The sequence below is a fragment of the Taudactylus pleione genome, unplaced genomic scaffold, assembly GCF_031769625.1.
Source record: "Taudactylus pleione unplaced genomic scaffold, aTauple2 ptg000913l, whole genome shotgun sequence".
NCBI classification, from domain to species: domain Eukaryota; kingdom Metazoa; phylum Chordata; class Amphibia; order Anura; family Myobatrachidae; genus Taudactylus; species Taudactylus pleione.
The window spans coordinates 277,317-301,747 of NW_028285314.1; the positions used below are offsets into that span (position 1 = coordinate 277,317).

At 53.3% G+C, this 24,431-nt stretch overlaps 1 protein-coding gene across 1 annotated transcript in view; it reads right to left on the minus strand.

Moving 5' to 3' along the window:
* LOC148473730 (lysozyme C-1-like) overlaps window positions 1-17,285 on the minus strand; it is a 104,983-nt gene extending 87,698 nt beyond the window's left edge. Inside the window, exon 1 of the mRNA XM_088459521.1 lies at window positions 17,147-17,285. Within this exon, the coding sequence (XP_088315647.1) occupies window positions 17,147-17,285 (139 nt within the window). The remainder of the gene's footprint in view (window positions 1-17,146) is intronic.
* Between the last annotated feature and the right edge of the window lie 7,146 nt (window positions 17,286-24,431).

Consider the following 24,431-nt stretch of genomic DNA (forward strand, 5'->3'; position numbering starts at 1 on the left):
CAAGACAGTGTGTGACAGCGGAAGCCAGAGGGTGACAGAGGAAGGCAGAGGTTGACAAAGGAAGGCAGAGGGTGACAGCAGAAGGCAGAGGGTGACAGCAGAAGGCAGAGGGTGACAGAGGAAGGCAGAGTGTGACAGAGGAAGGCAGAGTGTGACAACGGAAGGCAGAGGGTGAAAGAGTAAGGCAGAGGGTGACAGAGGAAGGCAGAGGGTGACAGAGGAAGGCAGAGGGTGACAGAGGACGGCAGTGGGTGACAGCAGAAGGCAGAGTGTGAAAGCGGAAGGCAGAAGGGGACTGCGGAAGGCAGAGTGTGACAGCGGAAGGCAGAGGGTAACAGAGGAAGGCAGAGGGTGACAGAGGAAGGCAAAAGGTGACAGAGGAAGGCAGAGGGTGACAGAGGAAAGCAGAGGGTGACAGAGGAAGCCAGTGGGTGACAGGGGAAGGCACAGGGTGACAGAGGAAGGAAGAGGGTGACAAAGAAAGGCAGAGGGTGACAGAGGAAATCAGAGTTTGACAATGGAAGGCAGAGGTTGACAGAGGAAGGCAGAGGGTGACAGTGGAAGGCAGAGGGTGAAAGAGGAAAGCATACGGTCACAGAGGAAGGCAATGGGTGACAGAGGAAGGCAGTAGGTGACAGAGTAAGTCAGAGTGTGACAGAGGAAGGAAGAGGGTGACAGAGGAAAGCAGAGGGTGACAGAGGAAGGCAATGGGTGACAGAGGAAGGCAGAGGATGACAGAGGAAGGCAGAGGGTGACAGAGGAAGACACAGGGTGACAGCAGAAGGAAGAGGGTGACAGCGGAATTCAGATGGTGACAGCAGAAGGCAGAGGGTGACAGCAGAAGGCAGAGGGTGACAGTGGAAGGCAGAGGGTGACAGAGGAAGGCAAAGGGTGTAAAAGAAAGGCATAGGGTGACAGAGGAAGGCAGAGGGTGACAGTGGAAGGAAGAGGGTGACAGGAAGCCAGAGGGTGACAGCGGAAGGCAGAGGGTGAAAGAGAAAGGCAGGAGGTGACAGAGGAAGGCAGAGGGTGACAGAGGAAGGCAGAGAGTGACAGCAGAAGGCAGGGGGTGACAGCGGAAGGCAGAGGGTGACAGAGGAAGGCAGAGTGTGACAACGGAAGGCAGAGGGTGACAGAGGAAGGCAGAGTGTGACAAAGGAAGTCAGAAGGTGAAAGAGGAAGGCAGAGGGTGACAGAGGAAGTCAGAGGATGACAGAGGAAGGCAGTGGGTGACAGCAGAATGCAGAGGGTGAAAGCGGAAGGCAGAGTGTGACAGCGGAAGGCAGAGGGTAACAGAGGAAGGCAGAGGGTGACAGAGGAAGGCAGAAGGTGACAGAGGAAGGCAGAGGGTGACAGAGGAAGGGCAGAGGGTACCAGTGTAAAGCAGAGGGTGACAGCAGAAGGCAGAGGGTGACAGAGGAAGGCAGAGTGTGAGAACGGAAGGCAGAGGGTGACAGAGGAAGGCAGAGGGTGACAAAGGATGTCAGAGGGTGACAGAGGAAGGCAGAGGGAGACAGAGGAAGGCAGTGGGTGACAGCAGAAGGCAGAGGGTGACAGCGGAAGGCAGAGGGTGACTAAGTTAGGCAGAGGGTGACAGTGGAAGGCAGAGGGTGACAGAGTTAGGCAGAGGGTGACAGTGGAAGGCAGAGGGTGACAGAGGAAGGCAGAGGGTGTCAAAGGAAAGCAGTGGGTGACAGAGGAAGGCAGAGGGTGACAAAGAAAGGCAGAGGGTGATGGAAGAAGGCATAGGGTGACAGAGGAAGGCAGAGGCTGACAGGTGAAGTCAGAAGGTGACAGCGAAATGCAGAGGGTGACAGTGGAAGGCAGTGGGTGACAGAGGAAGGCAGAGGGTGACAAAGAAAGGCAGAGGGTGACAGAAGAAGGGAAAGGGTTGCATTAGAAGGCAGAAGGTGACAGCGGAAGGCAGACGGTGACAGAGGAAGGCAGAGGGTGACAGCGGAAGATAGAGGGTGACAGAGGAAGGCAGATTGTGACAAAGAAAGGCAGAGGGTGACATAGGAAGGCAGAGGGTGTCATTTGAAGGTAGAAGGTGACAGAGGAAGGCAGAGGGTGACAGAGGAAGGCAGAGGGTGACAAAGGACGGCAGTGGGTGACAGCGGAAGGCAGAGGGGGACTGCGGAAGGCAGAGTGTGACAGCGGAAGGCAGAGGGTAACAGAGGAAGGCAGAGGGTGACAGAGGAAGGCAAAAGGTGACAGAGGAAGGCAGAGGGTGACAGAGGAAAGCAGAGGGTGACAGAGGAAGCCAGTGGGTGACAGGGGAAGGCACAGGGTGACAGAGGAAGGAAGAGGGTGACAAAGAAAGGCAGAGGGTGACAGAGGAAATCAGAGTTTGACAATGGAAGGCAGAGGTTGACAGAGGAAGGCAGAGGGTGACAGTGGAAGGCAGAGGGTGAAAGATGAAAGCATAGGGTCACAGAGGAAGGCAATGGGTGACAGAGGAAGGCAGTAGGTGACAGAGTAAGTCAGAGTGTGACAGAGGAAGGAAGAGGGTGACAGAGGAAAGCAGAGGGTGACAGAGGAAGGCAATGGGGGACAGAGGAAGGCAGAGGATGACAGAGGAAGGCAGAGGGTGACAGAGGAAGACACAGGGTGACAGCAGAAGGAAGAGGGTGACAGCGTAATTCAGAGGGTGACAGCAGAAGGCAGAGGGTGACAGCGGAATGCAGAGGGTGACAGTGGAAGGCAGAGGGTGAAAGAGGAAAGCATAGGGTCACAGAGGAAGGCAATGGGTGACAGAGGAAGGCAGTAGGTGACAGAGTAAGTCAGAGTGTGACAGAGGAAGGAAGAGGGTGACAGAGGAAAGCAGAGGGTGACAGAGGAAGGCAATGGGTGACAGAGGAAGGCAGAGGATGACAGAGGAAGGCAGAGGGTGACAGAGGAAGACACAGGGTGACAGCAGAAGGAAGAGGGTGACAGCGTAATTCAGAGGTTGACAGCAGAAGGCAGAGGGTGACAGCGGAAGGCAGAGGGTGACAGTGGAAGGCAGAGGGTGACAGAGGAAGGCAAAGGGTGTAAAAGAAAGGCATAGGGTGACAGAGGAAGGCAGAGGGTGACAGTGGAAGGAAGAGGGTGACAGAGGAAGGCAGAGTGTGACAGTGGAAGGCAGTGGGTGACAGAGAAAGGCAGGAGGTGACAGAGGAAGGCAGAGGGTGCAGAGGAAGGCAGAGTGTGACAGCAGAAGGCAGGGGGTGACAGCGGAAGGCAGAGGGTGACAGAGGAAGGCAGAGTGTGACAACGGAAGGCAGAGGGTGACAGAGGAAGGCAGAGGGTGACAAAGGAAGTCAGAAGGTGACAGAGGAAGGCAGAGGGTGACAGAGGAAGTCAGAGGATGACAGAGGAAGGCAGTGGGTGACAGCAGAATGCAGAGGGAGAAAGCGGAAGGCAGAGTGTGACAGCGGAAGGCAGAGGGTAACAGAGAAAGGCAGAAGGTGACAGAGGAAGGCAGAGGGTGACAGAGGAAGGGCAGAGGGTACCAGTGTAAAGCAGAGGGTGACAGCAGAAGGCAGAGGGTGACAGAGGAAGGCAGAGTGTGAGAACGGAAGGCAGAGGGTGACAGAGGAAGGCAGAGGGTGACAAAGGAAGTCAGAGGGTGACATAAGAAGGCAGAGGGTGACAGAGGAAGGCAGTGGGTGACAGCAGAAGGCAGAGGGTGACAAAGGAAGGCTGAGTGTGACAGCGGAAGGCAGAGGGTGACAAAGTTAGGCAGAGGGTGTCAGTGGAAGGCAGAGGGTGACAGAGTTAGGCAGAGTGTGACAGTGGAATGCAGAGGGTGACAGAGGAAGGCAGAGGGTGTCAAAGGAAAGCAGTGGGTGACAGAGGAAGGCAGAGGGTGACAAAGAAAGGCAGAGGGTGATGGAAGAAGGCATAGGGTGACAGAGGAAGGCAGAGGCTGACAGGTGAAGTCAGAAGGTGACAGCAGAATGCAGAGGGTGACAGTGGAAGGCAGTGGGTGACAGAGGAAGGCAGAGGGTGTCAAAGAAAGGCATAGGGTGACAGAAGAAGGCAAAGGGTTACATTAGAAGGCAGAAGGTGACAGCGGAAGGCAGACAGTGACAGAGGAAGGCAGAGGGTGACAGCGGAAGATAGAGGGTGACAGAGGAAGGCAGATTGTGACAAAGAAAGGCAGAGGGTGACATAGGAAGGCAGAGGGTGACATTTGAAGGTAGAAGGTGACAGAGGAAGGCAGAGGGTGACAGAGGAAGACACAGGGTGACAGCAGAAGGAAGAGGGTGACAGCGTAATGCAGAGGGTGACAGACAAAGGCAGAGGGTGACAGACGAAGGCAGAGGGTGACAAAGAAAGGCAGAGTGTGACAGAGGAAGGCAGGGGGTGACAGAGGAAGGCAGTGGTTGACAGTGGAAGGCAGAGTGTGACAGCAGAAGGCAGAGGGTGACAGCAGAAGGCAGAGGGTGACATGGAAGGCAGAGTGTGACAGAGAAAGGCAGAGTGTGACAGCAGAAGGCAGAGGGTGACAGCAGAAGGCAGAACTTGACAAGGAAGGCAGAGTGTGACAGAGGAAGGCAGAGAGTGACAACAGAAGGCAGAGGGTGACAGAGGAAGGCAGAGGGTGACAAAGGAAGTCAGAGGGTGACAGAGGAAGGCAGAGGGTGACAGAGGAAGGCAGTGGGTGACAGCAGAAGGCAGAGGGTGACAGCGGATGGCAGAGGGTGACAGCGGAAGGCAGAGTGTGACAGCGGAAGGCAGAGGGTAACAGAGGAAGGCAGAGGGTGACAGAGGAAGGCAAAAGGTGACAGAGGAAGGCAGAGGGTGACAGAGTAAGGGCAGAGGGTACCAGTGTAAGGCAAAGGGTGACAGCAGAAGGCAGTGGGTGACAAAGGAAGGCAGAGGGTGACAGCAGAAGGCAGAGGGTGACAGAGGAAGGCAGAGGGTGACAGAGGAAGGCAGAGGGCAGATTGTGTCAGAGGAAAGCAGTGGGTGACAGAAGAAGGCAGAGGGTGACAGCTGAAGGCAGTAGGTGACAGAGGAAGGCAGAGTGTGATGGAAGAAGTCAGAGGGTGACAGAGGAAGGCAGTGGGTGACAGCGGTAGGCAGAGGTTGACAGAGGAATGCAGGGGGTGACAGAGGAAGGCAGACGGTGACAGATTAAAGTAGAGGTTGACAGCGGAAGGCAGTGGGTGACAGCAGAAGGCAGAGGGTGACAGAGGAATGCAGAGGGTGACAGAGGAAGGCAGTGGGTGACAGTGGAAGGCAGAGGGTGACAGAGGAAGGCTGAGGTTGACAGAGGAAGGCAGAGGGTGACAGAGGAAAGCAGAGTGTGACAGCGGAAGGCAGAGGTTGACAGAGAAAAGGCAGAGGGTGACAGAAGAAGGCAGAGGGTTACAGAGTAAAGCAGAGGGTGACAGAGGAAGGCAATGGGTGACAGAGGAAGGCAGAAGGTGACAGAGGAAGTTAGAGTGTGACAGAGGAAGGCAGAGGGTGACAGAGGTAGGCAGAGGATGACAGAGGAAGGCAGAGGGTGACAGAGGAAAGTAGCGGGTGACAGAGGAAGGCAGTGAGTAACAGCGGAAGGCAGAGGGTGACAGAGGAAGGCAGAGGGTGACAGTAGAAGGAAGAGGGTGACAGAGGAAGGCAGAGGGTGACAGCGGAAGGCAGAGGGTGAAAGAGGAAGGCAGAGGGTGACAGAGGAAGGGCAGAAGGTGACAGCAGAAGGCAGAGGGAGACAGAGGAAGGCAGGGGGTGACAGAGGAAGGAAGAGGGTGACAGAGGAAGGCAGAGTGTGACATCGGAAGGCTGAGGGTGACAGCAGAAGGCAGAAGGTGACAGAGGAAGGCACAGGGTGACAGAGGAAAATAGAGTGTGACAGAGGAAGGCAGAGGGTGACAAAGCAAGTCAGAGGGTGACAGAGGAAAGCAGTGGGTGACAGCAGAAGGCAGAGTGTGACAGCGGAAGGCAGAGGGTGACAGAGGAAGGCAGAGGGTGACAGTGGAAGGCAGAGGGTGACAGTGGAAAGCAGAGTGTGAAAGCAGAAGGCAGAGGGTAACAGAGGAAGGCAGAGGGTGACAGAGGAAGGCAGAAGGTGACAGAGGAAGGCAGAGGGTGAAAAGAGGATGGCAGAGGGTGACAGTGGAAGGCAGAGGGTGACATAGGAAGGCAGAGGGTGACAGTGGAAGGCAGAGGCTGACAGAGGAAGGCAGAGGGTGACAACGGAAGGCAGAGGGTGATGGAAGAAGGCAGTGGGTGATAGCGGAAGGCAGAGGGTGACAGAGGAAGGCAGAGGGTGAATGCAGAAGGCAGAGGGTGACAGAGGAAGTCAGAGGGTGGCAGAGGAAGGCAGTTGGTAACAGCAGAAAACAGAGGGTGACAGAGGAATGCAGAGGGTGACAGAGGAAGGCAGTGGGTGACAGCAGAAGGCAGAGGGTGACAGAGGAAGGCTGAGGTTGACAGAGGAAGGCAGAGGGTGACAGAGGAAAGCAGAGTGTGACAGCGGAAGGCAGAGGTTGACAGAGAAAAGGCAGAGGGTGACAGAAGAAGGCAGAGGGTTACAGAGTAAAGCAGAGGGTGACAGAGGAAGGCAATGGGTGACAGAGGAAGGCAGAAGGTGACAGAGGAAGTTAGAGTGTGACAGAGGAAGGCAGAGGGTGACAGAGGTAGGCAGAGGATGACAGAGGAAGGCAGAGGGTGACAGAGGAAAGTAGAGGGTGACAGAGGAAGGCAGTGAGTAACAGCGGAAGGCAGAGGGTGACAGAGGAAGGCAGAGGGTGACAGTAGAAGGAAGAGGGTGACAGAGGAAGGCAGAGGGTGACAGCGGAAGGCAGAGGGTGAAAGAGGAAGGCAGAGGGTGACAGAGGAAGGGCAGAAGGTGACAGCAGAAGGCAGAGGGAGACAGAGGAAGGCAGGGGGTGACAGAGGAAGGAAGAGGGTGACAGAGGAAGGCAGAGTGTGACATCGGAAGGCTGAGGGTGACAGCAGAAGGCAGAAGGTGACAGAGGAAGGCACAGGGTGACAGAGGAAAATAGAGTGTGACAGAGGAAGGCAGAGGGTGACAAAGCAAGTCAGAGGGTGACAGAGGAAAGCAGTGGGTGACAGCAGAAGGCAGAGTGTGACAGCGGAAGGCAGAGGGTGACAGAGGAAGGCAGAGGGTGACAGTGGAAGGCAGAGGGTGACAGCGGAAGGCAGAGTGTGAAAGCAGAAGGCAGAGGGTAACAGAGGAAGGCAGAGGGTGACAGAGGAAGGCAGAAGGTGACAGAGGAAGGCAGAGGGTGACAGAGGAAGGGCAGAGGGTGACAGTGTAAGGCAGAGGGTGACAGGAGAAGGCAGAGGGTGAAAAGAGGATGGCAGAGGGTGACAGTGGAAGGCAGAGGGTGACATAGGAAGGCAGAGGGTGACAGTGGAAGGCAGAGGCTGACAGAGGAAGGCAGAGGGTGACAACGGAAGGCAGAGGGTGATGGAAGAAGGCAGTGGGTGATAGCGGAAGGCAGAGGGTGACAGAGGAAGGGAGAGGGTGAATGCAGAAGGCAGAGGGTGACAGAGGAAGTCAGAGGGTGGCAGAGGAAGGCAGTTGGTTACAGCAGAAAACAGAGGGTGATAGAGGAAGGCAGAGGGTGACAAAGGAAGGCAGAGGGTGACAGAGGAAGGCAGATTGTGTCAGATGAAAGCAGTGGGTGACAGAAGAAGGCAGTAGGTGACAGAGGAAGGCAGAGTGTGATGGTGGAAGGCAGTGGGTGACAGCGGAAGGCAGAGGGTGACAGAGGAAGGCAGTGGGTGACAGCGGAAGGCAGAGGGTGACAGAGGAATGCAGAGGGTGACAGAGGAAGGCAGAGGGTGACAGAGGAAGGCAGTGGGTGACAGCAGAAGGCAGAGGGTGACAGAGGAATGCAGAGGGTGACAATGGAAGGCAGAGGGTGACAAAGGAAGGCAGTGGGTGACAGCGGAAGGAAGAGGGTGACAGAGGAAGGCAGAGGTTGACAAAGGTTGGCAGAAGGTGACAGCAGAAGGCAGAGGGTGACAGCGGAAGGCAGAGGGTGACAGAGGAAGGCAGAGTGTGACAGAGGAAGGCAGAGTGTGACAACGGAAGGCAGAGGGTGACAGAGTAAGGCAGAGGGTGAGAGAGGAAGGCAGAGGGTGACAGAGGACGGCATAGGGTGACAGAGGACGGCAGAGGGTGACAGAGGAAGGCAGAGTGTGACAGCGGAAGGCAGAGGGTGACTGCGGAAGGCAGAGTGTGACAGCGGAAGGCACAGGGTAACAGAGGAAGGCAGAGGGTGACAGAGGAAGGCAAAAGGTGACAGAGGAAGGCAGAGGGTGACAGAGGAATGGCAGAGGGTACCAGTGTAGGGCAGAGGGTGACAGCAGAAGGCAGAGGGTGGAAGAGGAAGGCAGAGGGTGACAGTGGAAGGCAGAGGGTGACAGAGGAAGGCAGAGGGTGACAGGGGAAAGCAGAGGGTGACAGAGGAAGGCAGAGTGTGACAGCGGAAGGCACATTGTAACAGAGGAAGGCAGAGGGTGACAGAGGAAGGCAAAAGGTGACAGAGGAAGGCAGACGGTGACAGAGGAAGGGCAGAGGGTACCAGTGTAGGGCAGAGGGTGACAGCAGAAGGCAGAGGGTGAAAGAGGAAGGCAGAGGGTGACAGTGGAAGGCAGAGGGTGACAGAGGAAGGCAGATGGTGACAGGGGAAAGCAGAGGGTGACAGAAGAAGGCAGAGGGTGACAACGGAAGGCAGAGGGTGATGGAAGAAGGCAGTTGGTGACACCGGAAGGCAGAGGGTGACAGAGGAAGGCAGAGGGTGACAGCAGAAGGCAGAGGGTGACAGAGGAAGGCAGAGGGTGACAAAGGAAGGCAGAGGGTGACAGAGGAAGGCAGAGGGTGACAGAGGAAGGCAGAGGGTGACAGTGGAAGGCAGAGGCTGACAGAGGAAGGCAGAGGGTGACAACGGAAGGCAGAGGGTGATGGAAGAAGGCAGTGGGTGATAGCGGAAGGCAGAGGGTGACAGAGGAAGGCAGAGGGTGAAAGCAGAAGGCAGAGGGTGACAGAGGAAGTCAGAGGGTGACAGAGGAAGGCAGTGGGTAACAGCAGAAAACAGAGGGTGATAGAGGAAGGCAGAGGGTGACAAAGGAAGGCAGAGGGTGACAGAGGAAGGCAGATTGTGTCAGATGAAAGCAGTGGGGGACAGAAGAAGGCAGTAGGTGACAGAGGAAGCCAGAGTGTGATGGAAGAAGGCAGTGGGTGACAGCGGAAGGCAGAGGGTGACAGAGGAAGGCAGTGGGTGACAGCGGAAGGCAGAGGGTGACAGAGGAATGCAGAGGGTGACAGAGGAAGGCAGAGGGTGACAGAGGAAGGCAGAGGGTGACAGTGGAAGGCAGTGGGTGACAGAGGAAGGCAGAGGTTGACAGAGAAAAGGCAGAGGGTGACAGAAGAAGGCAGAGGGTTACAGAGTAAAGCAGAGGGTGACAGAGGAAGGCAATGGGTGACAGAGGAAGGCAGAAGGTGACAGAGGAAGTTAGAGTGTGACAGAGGAAGGCAGAGGGTGACAGAGGTAGGCAGAGGATGACAGAGGAAGGCAGAGGGTGACAGAGGAAAGTAGAGGGTGACAGAGGAAGGCAGTGAGTAACAGCGGAAGGCAGAGGGTGACAGAGGAAGGCAGAGGGTGACAGTAGAAGGAAGAGGGTGACAGAGGAAGGCAGAGGGTGACAGTAGAAGGAAGAGGGTGACAGAGGAAGGCAGAGGGTGACAGCGGAAGGCAGAGGGTGAAAGAGGAAGGCAGAGGGTGACAGAGGAAGGGCAGAAGGTGACAGCAGAAGGCAGAGGGAGACAGAGGAAGGCAGGGGGTGACAGAGGAAGGAAGAGGGTGACAGAGGAAGGCAGAGTGTGACATCGGAAGGCTGAGGGTGACAGCAGAAGGCAGAAGGTGACAGAGGAAGGCACAGGGTGACAGAGGAAAATAGAGTGTGACAGAGGAAGGCAGAGGGTGACAAAGCAAGTCAGAGGGTGACAGAGGAAAGCAGTGGGTGACAGCAGAAGGCAGAGTGTGACAGCGGAAGGCAGAGGGTGACAGAGGAAGGCAGAGGGTGACAGTGGAAGGCAGAGGGTGACAGCGGAAGGCAGAGTGTGAAAGCAGAAGGCAGAGGGTAACAGAGGAAGGCAGAGGGTGACAGAGGAAGGCAGAAGGTGACAGAGGAAGGCAGAGGGTGACAGAGGAAGGGCAGAGGGTGACAGTGTAAAGCAGAGGGTGACAGGAGAAGGCAGAGGGTGAAAAGAGGATGGCAGAGGGTGACAGTGGAAGGCAGAGGGTGACATAGGAAGGCAGAGGGTGACAGTGGAAGGCAGAGGCTGACAGAGGAAGGCAGAGGGTGACAACGGAAGGCAGAGGGTGATGGAAGAAGGCAGTGGGTGATAGCGGAAGGCAGAGGGTGACAGAGGAAGGGAGAGGGTGAATGCAGAAGGCAGAGGGTGACAGAGGAAGTCAGAGGGTGGCAGAGGAAGGCAGTTGGTAACAGCAGAAAACAGAGGGTGATAGAGGAAGGCAGAGGGTGACAAAGGAAGGCAGAGGGTGACAGAGGAAGGCAGATTGTGTCAGATGAAAGCAGTGGGTGACAGAAGAAGGCAGTAGGTGACAGAGGAAGGCAGAGTGTGATGGTGGAAGGCAGTGGGTGACAGAGGAAGGCAGAGGGTGACAGAGGAAGGCAGTGGGTGACAGCGGAAGGCAGAGGGTGACAGAGGAATGCAGAGGGTGACAGAGGAAGGCAGAGGGTGACAGAGGAAGGCAGTGGGTGACAGCAGAAGGCAGAGGGTGACAGAGGAATGCAGAGGGTGACAATGGAAGGCAGAGGGTGACAAAGGAAGGCAGTGGGTGACAGCGGAAGGAAGAGGGTGACAGAGGAAGGCAGAGGTTGACAAAGGTTGGCAGAAGGTGACAGCAGAAGGCAGAGGGTGACAGCGGAAGGCAGAGGGTGACAGAGGAAGGCAGAGTGTGACAGAGGAAGGCAGAGTGTGACAACGGAAGGCAGAGGGTGACAGAGTAAGGCAGAGGGTGAGAGAGGAAGGCAGAGGGTGACAGAGGACGGCATAGGGTGACAGAGGACGGCAGAGGGTGACAGAGGAAGGCAGAGTGTGACAGCGGAAGGCAGAGGGTGACTGCGGAAGGCAGAGTGTGACAGCGGAAGGCACAGGGTAACAGAGGAAGGCAGAGGGTGACAGAGGAAGGCAAAAGGTGACAGAGGAAGGCAGAGGGTGACAGAGGAAGGGCAGAGGGTACCAGTGTAGGGCAGAGGGTGACAGCAGAAGGCAGAGGGTGGAAGAGGAAGGCAGAGGGTGACAGTGGAAGGCAGAGGGTGACAGAGGAAGGCAGAGGGTGACAGGGGAAAGCAGAGGGTGACAGAGGAAGGCAGAGTGTGACAGCGGAAGGCACATTGTAACAGAGGAAGGCAGAGGGTGACAGAGGAAGGCAAAAGGTGACAGAGGAAGGCAGACGGTGACAGAGGAAGGGCAGAGGGTACCAGTGTAGGGCAGAGGGTGACAGCAGAAGGCAGAGGGTGAAAGAGGAAGGCAGAGGGTGACAGTGGAAGGCAGAGGGTGACAGAGGAAGGCAGATGGTGACAGGGGAAAGCAGAGGGTGACAGAGGAAGGCAGAGGGTGACAACGGAAGGCAGAGGGTGATGGAAGAAGGCAGTTGGTGACACCGGAAGGCAGAGGGTGACAGAGGAAGGCAGAGGGTGACAGCAGAAGGCAGAGGGTGACAGCGGAAGGCAGAGGGTGACAAAGGAAGGCAGAGGGTGACAGAGGAAGGCAGAGGGTGACAGAGGAAGGCAGAGGGTGACAGTGGAAGGCAGAGGCTGACAGAGGAAGGCAGAGGGTGACAACGGAAGGCAGAGGGTGATGGAAGAAGGCAGTGGGTGATAGCGGAAGGCAGAGGGTGACAGAGGAAGGCAGAGGGTGAAAGCAGAAGGCAGAGGGTGACAGAGGAAGTCAGAGGGTTACAGAGGAAGGCAGTGGGTAACAGCAGAAAACAGAGGGTGATAGAGGAAGGCAGAGGGTGACAAAGGAAGGCAGAGGGTGACAGAGGAAGGCAGATTGTGTCAGATGAAAGCAGTGGGGGACAGAAGAAGGCAGTAGGTGACAGAGGAAGCCAGAGTGTGATGGAAGAAGGCAGTGGGTGACAGCGGAAGGCAGAGGGTGACAGAGGAAGGCAGTGGGTGACAGCGGAAGGCAGAGGGTGACAGAGGAATGCAGAGGGTGACAGAGGAAGGCAGAGGGTGACAGAGGAAGGCAGTGGGTGACAGCAGAAGGCAGAGGGTGACAGAGGAATGCAGAGGGTGACAATGGAAGGCAGAGGGTGACAAAGGAAGGCAGTTGATGACAGCGGAAGGCAGAGGGTGACAGAGGAAGGCAGAGGTTGACAAAGGAAGGCAGAGTGTGACAGAGGAAGGCAGAGTGTGACAACGGAAGGCAGAGGGTGACAGAGTAAGGCAGAGGGTGAGAGAGGAAGGCAGAGGGTGACAGAGGACGGCAGTGAGTGACAGCAGAAGGCAGAGTGTGACAGCGGAAGGCAGAGGCTGACTGCGGAAGGCAGAGTGTGACAGCGGAAGGCAGAGGGTAACAGAGGAAGGCAGAGGGAGACAGAGGAAGGCAAAAGGTGACAGAGGAAGGCAGAGGGTGACAGAGGAAGGGCAGAGGGTACCAGTGTAGGGCAGGGGGTGACAGCAGAAGGCAGAGGGTGAAAGAGGAAGGCAGAGGGTGACAGTGGAAGGCAGAGGGTGACAGAGGAAGGCAGAGGGTGACAGGGGAAAGCAGAGGGTGACAGAGGAAGGCAGAAGGTGACAATGGAAGGCAAAGGGTGATGGAAGAAGGCAGTGGGTGACAGCGGAAGGCAGAGGGTGACAGAGGAAGGCAGAGGGTGACAGCAGAAGGCAGAGGGTGACAGAGGAAGGCAGAGGGTGACAAAGGAAGGCAGAGGGTGACAGAGGAAGGCAGAGGGTGACAGAGGAAGGCAGATTGTGTCTGAGGAAAGCAGTGGGTGACAGAAGAAGGCAGAGGGTGACAGAGGAAGGCAGTAGGAGACAGAGGAAGGCAGAGTGTGATGGAAGAAGTCAGAGGGTGACAGAGGAAGGCAGTGGGTGACAGCGGTAGGCAGAGGTTTACAGAGGAATGCAGAGGGTGACAGAGGAAGGCAGAGGGTGACAGAGGAAGGAAGAGGGTGACAGAGGAAGGCAGTGGGTGACAGCAGAAGGCAGAGGATGCCAGAGGAAGGCAGAGGGTGACAATGGAAGGCAGACGGTGACAAATGAAGGCAGTGGGTGACAGCGGAAGGCAGAGGGTGACAGAGGAAGGCAGAGGTTGACAAAGGAAGGCAGAGGTAGACAGCAGAAGGCAGAGGGTGACTGCGGAAGGCAGAGGGTGACAGAGGAAGGCAGAGTGTGACAGAGGAAAGCAGAGTGTGACAACGGAAGGCAGAGGGTGACAGAGTAAGGCAGAGGGTGACAGAGGAAGGCAGAGGTTGACAGAGGACGGCAGTGGGTGACAGCAGAAGGCAGAGTGTGACAGCGGAAGGCAGAGGGTGACAGCGGAAGGCAGATTGTGACAGCGGAAGGCCGAGGTTAACAGAGGAAGGCAGAGGGTGACAGAGGAAGGCAAAAGGTGACAGAGGAAGGCAGAGGGTGACAGGGGAAGGGCAGAAGGTACCAGTGTAGGGCAGAGGGTGACAGCAGAATGCAGAGGGTGAAAGAGGAAGGCAGAGTGTGACAGTGGAAGGCAGAGGGTGACAGAGGAAGGCAGAGGGTGACAGAGGAAAGCAGTGGGTGACAGAGGAAGGCAGAGGGTGACAACGGAAGGCAGAGGGTGATGGAAGAAGGCAGTGGGTGACAGCGGAAGGCAGAGGTTGACAGAGGAAGGCAGAGGGTGACAGCAGAAGGCAGAGGGTGACAGAGGAAGGCAGAGGGTGACAAAGGAAGGCAGAGGGTGACAGAGGAAGGCAGAGGGTGACAGAGGAATGCAGATTGTGTCAGAGGAAAGCAGTGGGTGACAGAAGAAGGCAGAGGGTGGCAGCGGAAGGCAGTAGGTGACAGAGGAAGGCAGAGTGTGATGGAAGAAGTTAGAGGGTGACAGAGGAAGGCAGTGGGTGACAGCGGTAGGCAGATGTTGACAGAGGAATGCAGAGGGTGACAGTGGAAGGCAGAGGGTGACAGAGGAAAGCAGAGGTTGACAGCGGAAGGCAGAGGTTGACAGAGGTAGGCAGTGGGTGACAGCAGAAGGCAGAGGGTGACAGAGGAATGCAGAGGGTGACAGAGGAAGGCAGAGGTTGACAAAGGAGGGCAGAGGGTGACAGAGGAAAGCAGAGTGTGACAGCAGAAGGCAGAGGTTGACAGAGAAAAGGCAGAGGGTGACAGAAGAAGGCAGAGGTTGACAGAGGAAGGCAGTGGGTGACAGCAGAAGTCAGAGGGTGACAGAGGAATGCAGAGGGTGACAGAGGAAGGCAGTGGGTGACAGCGGAAGGCAGAGGGTGACAGAGGAAGGCAGAGGTTGACCAAGGAAGGCCGAGGGTGACAGATGAAAGCAGAGTGTGACAGCGGAAGGCAGAGGTTGACAGAGAAAAGGCAGAGGGTGACAGAAGAAGGCAGAGGGTGACAGAGTAAAGCAGAGGGTGACAGAGGAAGGCAATGGGTGACAGAGGAAGGCAGTAGGTGACATAGGAAGTCAGAGTGTGACAGAGGAAGGCAGAGGGTGACAGAGGAAGGCAGAGGGTGACAGAGGAAGGCAGTTGGTGACAGAGGAAAGCAGAAGGTGTCAGAGGAAGGCAGTGAGTAACAGCGGAAGGCAGAGGGTGACAGAGGAAGGCAGAAGGTGACAGAGGAAGGCAGAGGGTGACAGAGGAAGGCAGAGGGTGACAGTAGAAGGAAGAGGGTGACAGAGGAAGGCAGAGGGTGACAGAGGAAGTCAGAGGGTGACAGAGGAAGGCAGAGGGTGACAGAGGAAGGGCAGAAGGTGACAGCAGAAGGCAGAGGGAGACAGAGGAAGGCAGGGGGTGACAGCGGAAGGCAAATGATAACAGAGGAAGGGCAGAGGGTGACAGCGGAAGGTAGAGGGTGACAGAGGAAGGCAGAGGGTGACAGAGGAAGCAATGCGTGACAGAGGAAGGCAGAGGATGACAGAGGAAGGCAGAGGGTGACAGAGGAAAACAGAGGGTGACAGAGGAAGGCAGAGGGTGACAGAGGAAGGCAGAGGGTGATGGAAGAAGGCAGTGGGTGACAGTGGAAGGCAGAGGGTGACAGAGGAAGGCAGAGGGTGACAGAGGAAGGCAGAAGGTGATAGCAGAAGGTGGAGGAAGACAAAGGGAGAGGGAAGTTGTAGTGGGTGACAGTGTAAGGCAGTGTTTGACACCATGCAATGATATATTGTGTTAGGTGAGTTGGGTACTGGATGCCTGCGTCGGGGAATCTTGGCAGTCTGAATCATGATGCCAGCACCCCGACAGGGTTTGGATACCGACACCTGTCCTAACCCTCCCTCTCTGTTAGGTGAAACCAGAATAACCTCCTTCAAGTGATGTGATTATGAAGTGGGCAGTTGATGTCTTTAAATTCAATGTAGTTTATTGAATACATGTGAGAATATTTCATTACATTATTTTTGTTCCCACATGTATTCAATAAAGGAGGTTCTTGTCAGTGGGCAATATGGGGTCTAGTTACTAAGTAGTGTTATGAGACAAAGGGCCTGATTCAGAGCCGGACGCTCTTAATGAGCGTCCGCTCTGAATCAGGGCATTTTTCTTTTTTAATAGTGCGGTCTCTTGGACGCTCGCATAGCTGGGGGTTACCACCGACCAAAGGGGGGTGCCGTCTGGCAGTGCCACCAGCAGCCAAGGGGTGGACAAGTCCCCCGGCCCCACAAGTGTAGGGCAGACCTCAGTGAGAGCGGTTTGCCCTACACAGTTTACAAACACACAGTCGCCAGCAGCAGCTGTGTGTTTGTAATAGCAGCCAGCCAATAATACTCACATTTGCTGCTGCATCGTCTGCGGTAGGAGCTGGCTGGAGCTCACTCATGAGCTCCGTGTTCCGGCTCCCCCAGCAGCATGTGATGGGAGAGACATCATATGTCATGACGTCTCTCCCATGCAGGAGAAGAGCGGGCCGGGACTCAGAGAGGACAGCAGCGGTCGCGTCTAGAGCACGGATAAGGTAAGGTGAATTTTTTGTCTGTTTGCGTGTGTGTAAGCCTGGCTCTACAGGGGGGGGGGTCACTGAAATAGGGGGTGGCCACTTCTGGGGGCAAGTTGTGGGGGGTGGCAACTACTGGGAGTACTGTATAGGGGTGGCCACTACTGGGGGCAATTTATGGGGGGTGGCCACTACTGGGGGCACTGTATAGGGGTGGCCACTACTGGGGGCAATTTAGGGGGGTGGCCACTACTGGGGGGCACTGTATAGGGGGGAGTGCTACTGGGGTCTACTACTGGGGGCACTGTATAGGGGGGACTACTACTGGGGTCTACTACTGAGGGCACTGTATAGGGGGTGCTATCAAGCAGCATGGGGGAGTAGGGGGGCGCCAATCCATTACATTGCCAGGGGCGCTTTGATCCCTAGATACACCCCTGGTTGGAAGCTGATTGGCTGGCACCTTATCACAGACTTATCACTTTTCACTCTGTCTCCCAACACTGCTTAGTAACTAGACCCCTATATCATTGCATTTTCACAAAATTTTTATGACCCTGAAGAGTCACCAGTGGTCAGGCAGCAAATCAGTTTCTCCTTTCCATCACATATCTTCTCCCCCCTCATGTCGCCCTCTCCCCCTTTGCATTTCTACCCGCAAACCCTTCTTATACCCCCTGCACACATACAAAGGGAGCACAGTGTACAATATTAGTATAGTGGGTGATAGTAGAAGGCAGAGGGTGACAGGGCAAAGGTGGCAGGGAGAGGCAGACAAGAAGATGCTTTTCCGGACAGCTTTCCCATTTTACAGGAGGTATGAGGCCAGGGTCCTAAGAGACGCAGGCACAAGGGGTGTATTGGTTTGGGGTAAAGAGGATGTAAAACTCCCAAAAGACTAATTTAAATTGACTGTTGCTAATGTTATACACAGTACCTACTCCATTCATATATACAGCTTTTCATGTTACATTGAACTGTACATTATTCACTTAGATAATGATGTACATACAGTTAGCTAAGCTGTAGCCACGATACCCATCCAGCCCTTTGTTTTTGAAGATCTTGAATAACTGGCATTTGGTGTAGACTTTTCCCTCTGATCCGAGGTGCCAGCACAGAAAGAGAGCAAGGTATAAGATGACCTTCATGTTCTTAAGAGACTAACCTAGGATCCAGGCGATTTCTGTTCAGTAATAAAAAAAATCATAACAGCTCATTGCTAAATAACAATCCGAGGAATATTTCAAACATATTTTTTATTATAAAAAAAGTAAAATATAGTAAAGCAGTATGAAGACACTAATAATTCCAAATAGACACACATTCAATATAAATTGAAAATAAATTTAATTCAGTATATTTGCTCATCAATGTCATCCTTGTCAATGACATTTGTAAGTATAGAATGTGGCATGGGTTTAACCAGCTTTCTTTTTTGCTTACCGGTGTCATGCAGTAACATAGAGGAGTGTGACCAACAAGAAACACGGTACTTAGAAAAACAGTGTTGTGTGTATATATATATAGTACAAAGCAGTGGCACTCACGGGTTTTGTAGCCAAATAATGAGACAACAATCGTGTTGTGTAGTTCGACATTTAAGTATTTCACTATTACTTTTATTGCAATGTAGAATATATAAAAATAATTGAGAATATATAAATTAGGTTTGTGGGTTGCAGAAGACCGTATTTGTTGAATGGCCTCAGCCTAGAGAGCTCTTCCCTCTCTAAAGTAGGCAAATCCTGTGTCTGATGCAGCAGCCATGTTGTTTAGCAATAAGACTTGTAGCTTTAAATTATATCAGACAGCAGACAACAAGTCTCAGAGTTTATCAACAAAAAGAGTTAAAATCAAGATAGCATTTGTCTGCAGTAGTCAGAGGTGAAGGCTAGATGAGCAATGATGACATGGGAACAGAAAGATAACATATTATAATGTCAATATTAAGACATATAACCAATTAGTGTCTAGCACGTACGAAAATTAAATAAATGAATATTTGCCATTTTGGATATTGCAGGAGGAATAGACAGAAGAATAGTATAAAAACTCCCCAGAGAGAGAGGGACGGGGGCAGCAGTCGGAGAAAGGACAGAGGAGAGAGGGAGCACATCGAGGGTCCGGGGGGTGGCGTGAGGTATGTATGAAATTGGCAGACTGATGCTGCACTGGGTGTCACAAATTTATTTAAGTACAAATATTCCCTATTTGCTGCTAAAATAACCTGTGTTATATTTTTTGTTGTAACTCTACACTGGCAGAATACATGTATAATTACGCTGTCTTTAAGTAAAAGCATTGTCACAGAGCCGGCCCTAGGCATAGGCATAATAAGCTAATGCCTAGGGGCGACTTGAATGCCTAGGGGCATTCAAGGCTCTGCCGCTGCCTCCCACACGCCGCTGCCGCGATCGGAACTCCGCTCAGACCTGGCAGCGCACCTGTCAGCCAGTCAGGTGACTTTGACCGGTCAGAATGAGCTTCTGCACAGAAGCTCATTCTGGCTACAGGACAGGGACGGAACTAGAAGCGGTGCAGCTGGTGCCTTGCACCGGGGCCCGCTGTGGTGCAGGGGCCAGTGGCCGCCTGCATCCGACAGTGCTGCTGCCCGCCGACCAGGTCCCCATTATTTAAATGGTTGGAGTTGGAGCTTCGGCCGCTCCGGCTCCAACAACATAACAGCCACCCGCCGCAGCCCGGCCCCTTGTTATGACATGGCGCACGTGACATTCTGCGCGCAGTGTCATAACAAGGGGCCAGGCTGTTGGATGGATAGGATTGAGAGGAGCCACGGAGAAGAAGCAGCAAAGATAAGTGGTGGCAGCTGCGCTGGTAAGGGATGGGGAGGATGCAAGGCTGAGACACACTCTGGGGTGGGGAGGCTGAGACATCCACTGGGGCTGGGGGGGAGAAGGCTGAGACATACTGGGGCTGCGGGGGAGAAGGCTGAGACACACACTGGGGCTGGGGGGAGAAGGCTGAGATATACTGGGGCTGGGGGGAGAAGGCTGAGACATACTGGGGCTGGGGGGAGAAGGCTGAGACACACACTGGGCATGGGGGGAAGGCTGAAACATGCACTGGGGCTGGGGGGAGAAGGCTGAGACATACAGGGGCTGGGGGGAGAAGGCTGAGACATATTGGGGCTGGTGAGAGAAGGCTGAGACACGCACTGGGTCTGGGGGGGAGAAGGCTGAGACATACTGGGGCTGGGGGGGAGAAGGCTGAGACATACTGGGGTTGGTGAGAGAAGGCTGAGACATACTGGGGCTGGGGGGAAGGCTGAGACAAACTGGAGCTGGGGGGGAGAAGGCTGAGACATATTGGGGCTGGGGGGAGAAGGCTGAGACATACTGGGGCTGGGGGGGAGAAGGCTTAGACATACTGGGGCTGGGGGGAAGAAGGCTGAGACATACTGGGGCTGGGGGAGAAGGCTGAGACATACTGGGCTGGGGGGAGAAGGCTGAGACATACTGGGGCTGGGGTGGAGAAGGCTGAGGCATACTGGGGCTGGTGAGAGAAGGCTGAGACACGCACTGGGGCAGGGGGGGAAGGCTGAGACATACTGGGGCTGGGGGGGAAGGCTGAGACACACTCTGGGGTTTGGGGAAGAAAGAGGCTGACACACTGGGGCTGGAGGGGGAGAAAGAGGCTGACACACTGGGGCTGGGAAACATGCTGGAGGGGAGAATGATGCTGACACACCCTGGGGCTGGGGGGAGAATGAGGATGACACAGTGGGGGAATAGTGCCGAGAGACACACTGGGTCTAAGGGAATGGTGCCGAGAAACACACTGGGTCTAAAGGAATGGGGCTGAGACACACACTAGGTCTGGGGGAATGGGGCTGAAACACACACTAGGTCTGGGGGAATGGGGCTGAGACACACACTAGGTCTGGGGGAATGGGACTGGTGGAACTGTAAGGTTGGCTACCGGCCTTTTATTATATATATATATATATATATATATATATATATATATAAAATACATGCTAGGGGGCATCAGCCAAAATTTTGCCTAGGGCACTGATTTGACCAGGGCTGGCTCTGCATTGTCATTTATTTTAGAATCTGTATCAGTGTGAATTATTTCATTTCTTCTTATAACAAGTAAGATTAAATATAGAATAAATCGCGTTATCACTCTATAATAAGACAAAGTGCTATAGTCGAAAATGAAAGACAGGTGGATATAATAGATAAATACCTGCAGGAAGTGTAACGATACAAAGATCCTCTGCCAGCTCCAGATCTATGTGAGGCTTATGGAAAATGCTGATATTTATTCTGCTTCTCCTCTGTAGCCACTCCCTTGTCTTTCCCCATTTACTGCCCAGTAAAGCAGTCACACAGAACGTTACCCCACCTGTGTCTGCCCCACAAGGAAGCATTGTCCTGTCTTTCAGATGCTTGTAAAATAACCAGAATTCAGGTACGATATCATAACATCACAGGATGACAACTACAAGAGACGTTTCCTCACAAAAGCTTACTGTTCATAAAAAATTAAATAAAAAATATAATATACAGCTATTTATGTGTGAACAGGAAATATTTTTTTTTCTAGATTGTTTGGATGTCTTTTTCCTGCAAGCTGCAGTCTCGACCGTCCAGTTAGAAAGTAAAAGATATTGTTGTTGAACTATTATATTTGTTTTGTCATCTTGTGCTTCATCCAAAAGTTCAAGCCCTTCAAACGGAGATCTTGATCCAGAGATGTGCCAAAATACTATCACAGCTACTGTGCAGTATGAAAATAGGCAAATGGCGCAGACACGGGGAGATTTAGTGAGACAGCCACAGGGAGTTTAGCAGATTCAAGTGGCCGAGTACAAAGACTCATCTTGGGTCACAGATCCTTTGATAATTGGCCACCTGAGTAAACCCTATGGTCGTGCGGAATGGCTGTGTATACTGAGATGCCGGAGCCATGTTTACTGAGTACGGGATCACACACAGACGCAACCATAACAGGACTGCGTTTTTGCCACCACTCCCCCATTATCTCCCCCAAAACGCACCCAGACTGTCAATAGCTGTCACAACCCTGGCTAGTTTTTACCTTTTGCCTAGAGACTTACCTCTGCCAGCTGCTCCATGGATCTGTATGTGTAATTTGCCAGGTAGATCTGCTCAGATCATGCTGGCTGCAGCACTTCTCTGTATGCATTCCCTTCTACAGTGATTATTCGCCTGGGCTCTCCTAATTCTGTGAACATTGCTAGTCTTGATTGGAATCGCAGGTGTGGTTCTGATTCTCAGTGCGGCAGAGATGATTACTCCCTCTGCATGTTGTGCCCTCCACCACTCAGAATGCTACTACCAGACCACCTGACTATATCCACCAATTCCTGCCTGACCCAGGGTATATACATCCACCTCTGATAGCATTCTGTGCCTGAACTTCTCGTTACTTCCCGTGGTGTACAGCTTGTGTTATAGCTGTCTCTCAGTGTACAAGAGTATCCCAGGCTCCCGCTGGTTCCTAGACCAGGTCATCTGGAATTCCTGCTTACAGCAATACCTGGCACATCTGGAAATCCTGTTTACAGCAATACCTGGCATATCCGGAAATCCTGCTGTGGTAACAAGTTACCAGTGCCACAGACAGGACTCATAGCATTGTTAGTAAACTTCCTTACTGTGCTCTCTAGTGTGTATTTGCTATTCATTGGCAGTGGTTCCTATTTGATCCAGTCATCCTCCATTATACCTGGAGTCCAGTTACCCTCTGGTCCTAGCCAGAGTTACAGTTGTCCTCCATTCACCCGGAGTTAGTTTTAAGTTCCACATTCATTCCATGCTACTCCAGTCCGGAGTCAGTTCCAAGTTACAAGTTAACTCCGTATTACTCCATTCCAGTTTCAACTCCAAGTTACAAGTTCACTCCATATTACTCCAGTGGGGTTTCAACTCCAAGTTACAAGTTCATTCCATATTACTCTAGTCCGGTTTCAACTCCAAGTTACAAGTTCATTCCACATTACTCCAGTTCTGTTTCAACTCCAAGTTACAAGTACATTCTACATTACTCCAGTCCGGTTTCAATTCCAAGTTACTAGTTCATTCCATATTACTCCAGTCCAGAGTCAACTCCAAGTTTCCAGTTCTTTCCACATTGCTCCAGTCTGGAGTCAGTTCCAAGTTCCAAGTTCATTCCACATTGCTCCAGTCTGGAGTCAATTCCAAGTTCCAAGTTCATTCTCCATACGGCTTCCCAGCTGCACCAAGTCTACCTACTGATACCCCGTCCAGCTCAGCAAGCCTTCCTGCCGGTCCCAGTCCTGTTCATCCAAGTTTCCTACTGGTCCCACTCCAACATTTCAAGTTCCTTATACCAGTCATTTATCACCAAAGGCAGTTCTCACTGCTACCCAAGTCTCATGCAATTGAGCTATAAATATCTTCCATGATGCCAGCCAAGCCTGTCCCTGCTGAATCCCGTACAACACCTGAGTCAGGCAACTCTCAGACAGCAACCTTGACAATAGCTTTGCAAATAATTCCTCACTGTGAGCTACATTGGTAATGTGCCTTGATGCGTGCGCTGTGTACTGATATTCACTGAACTCTGTAAATATCAGCACAGCGCACAGGTCTGAAACATAATTTCCTTCTGTTGAATTTGGAACCAGTATGAATAGTTCCGGCATCTGTACTGCAAACTTTGATCTAAAGTGTAACTAAAAGACATCATATATATTAGAGCCGTACAGTAATAATTGTGCTGATGAATCTTTCCTTCAATCCACATAGTTTCCAACTTTGGGTAAAATAAATTTCTATTGTTACTTTCTGGTGCATAATGAACTGAGATGGGGAATTATTGTAGGCTGTGGTGCATTGCACGATGTTGACTTATGGTTATGCCAATCAGTCTGTGTGCTTTTATGGGGATGTGGGGAATTTTTCAAATTGCAGTAACTGACAACCCCCTACATTGTATCACATTATTGTGTCTGCATTAAAAAAAAGACATTTTCACAGTATTGCCCCCACATACCAACAGTCCCTACATTATACTAGCAGTACCAAGCTAATGCCAGCAGTACCCAGGGGCTCATAGAGTGGGGGTACTAATTACCCAGACTTGTTGGAAGGGCCTGGCGGGGACCCGGGTCCAACGCTGCCGCCTCCTCTTATCTGTCGGCAGCCCAGCACATGCCGTTGTGTGCTGGGCTGCAGGGGGAGCAGGGAGACTGCTGCTACCACTGAGCAGCAGCAGCAGGCTACACTGCCTGTATAGGGGAGTAATCACACAGACTGCACCCCCCCTGGATTTGCACTGGGAAGAGCGGCTCACAGCACCCCTCTACCTGGTGCACAGTGTCGCTTCACAGCACTGCAAATAGCCTTTTTCTTTACTTTTTTCCCCTAAGGGGGTGTGGTCATGCTTCTCATGATTAGGCCACACCCAGCATCAGTACATGAGCCTGGGCCAGCTATTGGTGGGCATGGCACCCTATCATGATAGTTGTGCCAATATTAAGCCAGCATTATCCTGTCCACATTATGCCAGTAATGACTATACTTTGCCAGCAGCTCAAATCCATGCATATTGAGAACACAGAAGAAGTGCCCACATTATGTATTATAATTTGCAGGTATCTTAAAATATGCACTAGTCAATCAGCAGACGATTTCTATGACAGTGCCGCCCATTGATTGGCTAAGAATGGTGAAGGGGGCGAGGCATAATTGAGCCAATGAGGCCACGCCCCCTCATGATTAAATAAATACCCTGTAAATAATCATAATCATGATCAGTGTGATTGCTCCCCCCCACACGCATGGGAGACTGCTGCGGTTGCTGCTCAGGAGCCGCAAGCAGCCTCCCACTGCCAGCACAGCACACAGCAGCATGTGCTGGGCTGCTGTGAAGTAACAGGGGGTAGGGGCAGCGCTGGGCTGGTATATTGTACCCGTCAATCCCATCTCAGCACACCTGATTGTACTTACCTGAAGCCCTGCTCCTTCAACCACCACCGTCCGACAACTCCTCGCACTCCACACACATTGTGGGAGCTGGAAGGCAGAATTTAGGAGTGAGCTTAATCCCCCAGATGCAGGGACGGGGCTGCTGGGCGCCCACTGGTAACCAAATCTCAGAAGGCGTCCGGCAAATGGAGAAGGTGTGGTGGCACCTCTCCAGCCAGGCGCTTCTCTGCTGTGCAGGGCATTGCTGACTGTATCGCACCGGCCCTGTATGTAGTGTGAGTGGGATGCTGTTCGCATGCATGCTGACATCCATTATGCTGGTATGCATGAAAGAATGTGCAAAGGGCTACT